The 7,295-nt window shown below is 36.2% G+C and overlaps 1 protein-coding gene and 1 long non-coding RNA gene across 2 annotated transcripts; both read right to left on the bottom strand.

Moving 5' to 3' along the window:
- Window positions 1–206: 206 nt before the first annotated feature.
- On the bottom strand, window positions 207–689 carry GAPT (GRB2 binding adaptor protein, transmembrane). Its single transcript, XM_059919309.1, has one exon. The coding sequence runs from the start codon at window positions 687–689 to the stop codon at window positions 216–218; it is 474 nt and encodes a 157-aa protein (XP_059775292.1). The 3' UTR covers window positions 207–215.
- A 193-nt stretch (window positions 690–882) lies between these two features.
- On the bottom strand, window positions 883–4,102 carry LOC132363622 (uncharacterized). The gene is made up of 3 exons (XR_009502623.1): window positions 3,982–4,102; window positions 1,616–1,680; window positions 883–1,076 (listed from the first exon to the last, which is right to left on the bottom strand). It is a non-coding gene; the product is annotated as an uncharacterized LOC132363622 (long non-coding RNA).
- Window positions 4,103–7,295: the final 3,193 nt, after the last annotated feature.

The raw sequence follows: 7,295 nt of genomic DNA, 5'->3' as shown, positions 1-7,295 counted from the left end.
AATAAAACATAATGCAGAATTAATCCAGGGCAAGGAGGGTGGAGAGGATATCTAGAATTAATCCACAGTGATACACGCAGAGAGGATTCAGAAGGGTGGAGATAAAACAGAGATCATTAAGTTTCAACAGAAGAACTTGATTAATAATGTTATCAGTACAATAAAAGTTCCAGCAAATATTTATCCTCCAATAACTAAACCCACATTTTGAAAAGTTAATATGAATCCGGAAGAATATATATGTCTTCGCCTTGAGCTTCTTCAGAAGCACTAGGCTTCTTCAACTTATAATGGTCACATAGTGTCTCATTTCCATAGATATGTTCCTCGAAATTGGTCTGCCAAGTGTTTTCATATATTCCGTTGTCTGTTTCTTCTTTAGCTTGGGGAGGACACGCTTTCACATTTTCATAGTTGTCATGTATGTTAGTGTCCTTCCCAGCAGAGCTGTGGTCTTGGGTTTGAACTGAGATTTTATGTCTTGGGCCGATAACCTGGGGGCTCAAGGAGACTCTTTTAGTATAGTCTTTTCTCCTTTTTCTCCTTTGCAAAAACTTTGGTAAGGTAAATTGCACTGTATTACGCTGTTTCCAGTGCCAAACACACCCAATTCCACAGATCACCAACAGTAAAAGAAGGGAAATTCCTAAGGAAACGGCCACTGAAGTATTTCCACAGCTTTTCAGCATTTCTGCACAGTACTGTTTTGTAGTATGGTGTAGCGCTTAATGAATTCACAGGTACAGTCCACTGTAATTCTTTGTAGGATATGGTTTGAAAGTAATTTCGGAAGCTCTTTTAGGCATTTCTGTTTCAGATATGAAAGAACATCATGGCAAAGTCCTGGTGTACGTAGAGGAGAGATGAGTAAACTTGATTTTGGAAGCTGGCTCTCGTTGTAGCTGATGATTATACAATTGTTGTTGTATAATTGCACTGTGTCAGGGGGATTTCATTCAACTCCACTTCCTTTTTTATCAGTGAATCACAAAATGAAGCACAAATGAGTGGAAAATAATAGCAGAGTAGAAAACTCAAGGAAGGGAAGGTTGAACGATCTGCCATCCACGTGCCTGCTGTAAATTAGAAACATTTTAATTGCATATTTATTACATAGCATAATAAAAATCTGCCAATTTCTACCACTACATTAAGCATCAGCATTTAGTGAGCTCTTCCTTCAGGATAGAATACAGTACTAGCTGTTGCATTTAGTGCGTTTTTGTTTTAATATAAAATACAGTACCAGCTGTTGTGTGTGTGTGTGTGTGTGTGTGTGTGTGTGGTGGGGGGAGAGTTAAAAGAACCTGTCTCTGCTGAAGCCTGAGTGGTTTTATCACTTAGATTTCAACATGGTTTTTGACCATAAGGCTAATAATTTTCAAGAGAAAGATAATGCTTCAAACACAATAGGAGCAAAGAGATAAGAGTATAGATGTGCAATCATTTCCATTACCTATCACCTCCTCTGTGAAACCTTGCCTGTCCCTTTTTGTAGTGATCTGCAACCATGTCTTTTCCTTAATCACACATTCCTCTGTATCCCCATATTAATGAGTCAGTCCTCTATTATAGCATGGCAATCTAAATTACAGCAAATTGTGCGTCTTCCTACCTGGTTAAATGGTGGGCAGGGATCAGGTCTTTTCCTCTGAATACTCCTAAAGAAAAGCACAACACCTAGCACAAAAAAGACACTCAGTCAATATTTATTGAATGAATGATTAAATAAAGATAGGACTCCAAATCTAAGCATCTAATTGTTTAAGTTCACAGTTTAAAACTCAACACATGTCTTCTAAAAGGTACAGTGTATACTTAAAAAAAGAAAAGAGCTCTCTGATGTAACACAAAATACCTAAAACCAAAATATTTAAGACAAAATTTGAAAGACTTCCTATCACTAGTCTTCTCACAACTTCCAGCAAATAACTTTCATTTAATTAAGATAATTTTAGAGTGCTACCTGTTGATGCTTTAAAATGGCAAAGAGGAGAGAAAAATGGAAGTGTTCAACTCGGCTGAATGTTCTATTATGATTTTATCAATAAAGTATTAGTACTGTATGTTTTTAGCCTAGTCACAGAAATACTTATATCCAATATTGTTTTCATTATTATTGTTGTTTTCTTCCAGTTTTATTGAGATATAATTGATATATACCACTGTATCAGTTTATGGTGTACAACATGATTTGATATATGTGTGTATTGTGAATTGATCAAAACACTAAATTTAGTTAATATGCATCAGCTCAGTTACAATTTTTTTTCTTGTAATGAGAACATTACAATCTACTCTCTTAGCAACTTTCAAATAAATAATACAGTATTGTTAACTATAGTCATCCAATTTCATAGTGCTTATGAGATGATTATCATCATCCACTGAATGTCATCATCAATAATATTTAGTTATTTGGGGTCAGCTTCTATACACTTTTACACGGATTATCTCATTTAATCCTACAATGCACAGCTGTCATGTTAAATAGATACTACTGTTATGCCCATTTTATATGTGAGAAAAGAGAGGATTAAAAAAGTTAAGTAACTTCTTTAATGACTAAGAAGTGATTAAATCTGGATTCAAGTAAAAAATTTCCCCCCAATATTATTCCTACCCACATTTCTATGAATGTCTATCAAGCACATCCATCACTAAATTTTTATAGATGATAAGCTCTGAGGTTCTTGAGTGTTCGGAATTGTATCTTATTCATCTTTATATTACCAGCAGCAGTACTAGACACAGAATAGCTAGCTTGTTAAATATGTGTTAATGAAGGGAGCAACCTGCATTAGGATAAAACTAGTAATGATAAACAGGAAAAAAGAAACCCCATGAAATTGTGCCCTGCTCTCAGTAGGAACTCATGTACAACAGTGAACTTTTCTAAATTTGTTCAAGGTTAGAATACATCAGTATGCAAATTTTCAATTGGCATTTCACATAAAATACGAAATTAAATAGGAGATGCAGTTAACTCATAACATTTATTTGATAAAACTATAGGGACAGACACCCCAGTCTGCAACATCTTTTACTCTCTTTGGAACTTTTGTAGGTTCCCTCCTTTAAAAGGCCAGACACAGTGCTTGTGTTCAAAGGCAAAGGTTTGGCAAGTGACTTTAACCATTAGGAGCCCACTTCCTTTTTTGCAACAGCTGAGAACTGACCATATGTAAGATATTTCATGGTATAAATGATAACTCATTTAAGTAAATATTTGCCAGCATATTTGAACTAAATTTCACATATTGATTGAAATTAATCAGCTTTTTAAAAGCTGCCAGGATTGCAACAGCAGTGAGGAAGGCTAACTATTGTCCTCTGAGGATAAGGTAATAAATGGCTCTCTGGATTTTCGAGAGGAGAATTTATTTTTAACCATCTGTGTTCTTCTATGTAGACATTCCAGTACATTCCCAATATTAAAGCTGTTTGTCAAAGTAGTGTTCTCTGAGATAAAGACAAGGAGACATTTTACAGGAAAATAAATGCATCCGTCCTCTTTCTTCAAAATAACTTAATAGGAAAAGCCCTGCAAGACATGAATAAAGACCTACTAGAATGGGATACATATGTTAAACAAGAGTCCTTCAAATATAACTTATAGGTTTCACTTTGCCCAATTTGAAAGAAGACTGCTTCTGTTTTGGAAGACAATTCCAACAGGTTACCTAACAATTATTTGTCTTAAAATCACAAATTGTTGACAAACTTCTGAAGTTTTCAGTCAGATACTGCCCTTCTGTTTGAAACCAAGGCAACAACAAAGCACACTCTTATCCTTGTGAGCCTCTATACCAGTAAAGAAACATTAACTTCACTCTCAATTTGTAAAGTGGTTTTTCAACTATGGCCACCTAATTCTACAGACTGTGTTTGATAAGATAAAAAGCCATTGATTATTTAAAATGAACTAGTTTGTTATAGTTTTCATTTCACACAAACACCTTAAAGCAGGTTCTTACTTACCTTGAGATTGGTATGCCGAGCTTTCTTTTCTTCTTTTGGTTATGTGTTAAACCTGCTTTTGTTTAGAACTTGTTCCTCTTTTTCACGTAGGTCAGTTACTTCCTTCTTTACTTCCTCCTTTCACATCATTTCATACTTGCAAAGTTTCCTGGCTCTAGAGGAAGTTCTTATCAGATGCACAAGAATTAAGATAAATTGCACGAGTTTTTGAGTAAGGAAGTCCAGCCCTTCATTTTTACCCAGTAATAATTCTCCAACTATATCAGAAAATGATGCATAAAGCCTAGGTGGTTTTTTTATTGGAGCAATATTTGCAATCTCCACTTTATTTTTGTTTTTTTTTAAACATCAGAAATTTATTCTCTCACATTATGGAGGCCAGAAGTCCAAAATCAAGGGGGGTGGGGTGGGGCAGGGGCGGTTCTTCTGGACACCCCAGGGGAGAATCCATCCAGGCCTCTCTCCCAGCTTCTGGTGCTTCCTGGTGATCCCCGGTGTTCCTCATCTTGTAGACACATCACCCCTATCTCTGCTCCATTGTCTCATGGCTTCTCCTCTTGTCTTTTCCTCTATGTATCTCTTATAGGGTCACTGTCATTGGATGTAGGACCACCCAGATAATCCAGGATGATCTTTTCTCAGACCCCTCATTTAATTACACCTGTAAAGACCCTACTTCCAAATAAGGTTCTGTTCACAGCTTCCAGGAATTAGGATTTGGATGGTTCTTTTGGGGGCTGGGGGGGGAGGTCACCATTCAACCCACTACAATACCTAAAAGAGTGTGCATTTTACCTTTTAATTTTTATAACTTTTTAAAAGTTTAATGCTGTGTGTAATCTTCAGGCAGTCCTCACTTTAGAATAAATAAGTCATTTTATTTGCACTTTAAAATTTTTAAAAAGAAATATTTTAAAATGTAGTAATGCATAGGTCTTTATTTATTTGCTTGTATGTTAGAACAGTCCTTGTTCCAAGTACTATGTACCAGTGCCCCAGGTTACATCTATACATGTCAAACCAGTGTCCCAATTTTGGTTCAGAATATGCTAATATTCTTTTAAATTGATAAGACAGGATTTCCTAAAGTATATTCCAAAGTGTACTACTTCTGGAATTTTCTAGTAGAAGTTTCATCAAGTAAATTTGGAAAGTACTGCTTACCTGGAGACTCATAGGCACTCAGCATACTAAAAGCTATGAGCAGTCCTACAGCAAGAAAACAAAACAAAACCAAATATGAAAGAAAAACTGTTTAACTTCATTTAATAATAGTAGCCAGCATTTCCTGAGCACTATACTATGTATTTAAATCTGTTGTGCGCTACTCAGTAAATCCTGACAACTTGATAGGAGAGGACTCTATTCGTCCTTTCTTACAGAGGAGGGGAGGAAGGCAGAGTGGTGAGGTACTCACTCCCCCTGTGTGGCTGGCATTTTGCCTCCATCACCTGTGTGCTAAAGTCACCACACTAGCTGTCTCGCTAGGCTGAATGACAAGTCTCCATCACGGAACCCTTATTTAACAGCATCTCTCAGAGGACAACTCGGTGGAATACCAAAATGGGAAATGCTGAATTAGACAGACAAGATGACAAAGTAACGGAAATTTTGCCTTTTATGTTGTACTGGAACTTTTTCAAGCACAGAGGATGAACTTTGCATGAGGCAGTTTAAAAGAAGATTTAGTTACTGAAATACCAATTGGACATTCGAAGAACAATATTGTCAATACTGACTGGACACTGTCATTGTGCCAGGCATTATGCTAAGCAATGGGGATGCAATAGTGAACAAACTCCCTTGCAGCACCTAAAGCCTAGTGAAGAGGCTGTACCCACAGATCTTTTCAGATCAAGACAGTAGGAGCTAAGGAAGACACCGTTATGCACAGGGAACAGTGGGAGCAAGGAAAAGAGGCACCCAACTCACAGTTGTCAGGGAAGGGAAGACGTGAGCAAAGCCTCACAGAACACGAAGGAGATAATCAAGGCAGAATAGGAGTGTTCTAGGCAAAGATCTCAGAGTGAAGGAGGTTATGAAGTTGTGAAGCTTGAAATGTGAATTCAGTCTTCAGTCTACCAATATTTTAACAGCAACATTAACCACCCTTCCAAGTAATAATACACACACACATGCACACAATCTGCAAGTAATGTAATAAATACAATATTTATGTAAGATTATACAGTCTACTCTAGAATTCAGGACAGCTGGAAGTTCATCTGGATTTTGCTGTTTGAACTTAGGAAAGTTTTAACCCTTTATCACTTTAGTTTTTCTAAAGATAAATAAAATGAAGGGATGTTCCCTGGCCTTTTTCTCTAGATATGATTTATTTTTAAGTAATAGATATAACCATTCTTTGAATTTACAGAAGAGATGCTATATATATTTTTTTTTTCAAAATAGAATTATTGTATAATCATCATTTGTATGGATCAGTTATTATGTCTTGAGTTCTGTTTTCCTACCTTCCTATCTTTGGCCTAGCAAGACACATTTTTATTGTCTTCTTACAGTTCCCTTTTTAATCATAGCAATTATAGTTAGGCTTTCTTTTCCTGCTTTTCCTTCCACCATGTCCTTTGGGTAGCAGAGGGTGTGGGAGGTAAATTGTTCTCTAGTGTAATTTGGACTGAATAGTTTATCCAGATAATCTTTCTTCTCCTATTATTTGATGATTAACAACCAATTTACTTAACTGTGATTAAAATTCCTAGCAATTTCTTTTGTGTCAGTTAATATCTATTTATTTTAACCATGTACTTTTTCAGATACTTGAACTGAGTAATATTGGTGATGACAGACGTGGAAAAATGTTTGTGAATGTGGATTTTATTTGAAAGCATGACTAACTAAAAACATCTTCCTGGATATTCTGTAGGGAGCCCCCAAACTCCATGCTACTGGTTAAAGGCATTATGGAAGCATACATTTTAGCATAAGGCATTATGTTGCCTGGGAAAGGTAGCCTATTATTAGCTAGAAAATTCATTAATACTGATGGGTTTATGGGATTAGCCAAAAAGCAACTAGAGCTTTAATGGAATGAGTCACTGCCTTTCAACTAGTAAAGTTTCACTGTGTGGGCCAAGGAGTTAAGAAAATTTTAAAGTGAGGAAATTGAGCAGTTGAAGGTGAGGAGAGAAGGCATGAATAAGAAGAGGTCAAAATAGAACCACTGTTGCTTCAGTTATGCTTAGTGTCAATCCTGTTAGCAGCTGGCAAACTTAAATCATATAATGTTGAGGGGATGGGAATGGATTTTACTGGACGAGATCTGAGATATTATTTAGTCAAGGAATTCATTC

The sequence above is a fragment of the Balaenoptera ricei genome, chromosome 3, assembly GCF_028023285.1.
Source record: "Balaenoptera ricei isolate mBalRic1 chromosome 3, mBalRic1.hap2, whole genome shotgun sequence".
Lineage (NCBI taxonomy): Eukaryota > Metazoa > Chordata > Mammalia > Artiodactyla > Balaenopteridae > Balaenoptera > Balaenoptera ricei.
Note: the sequence above shows the minus strand (reverse complement) of the source record. Positions and strands in the feature narration are given on the sequence as shown.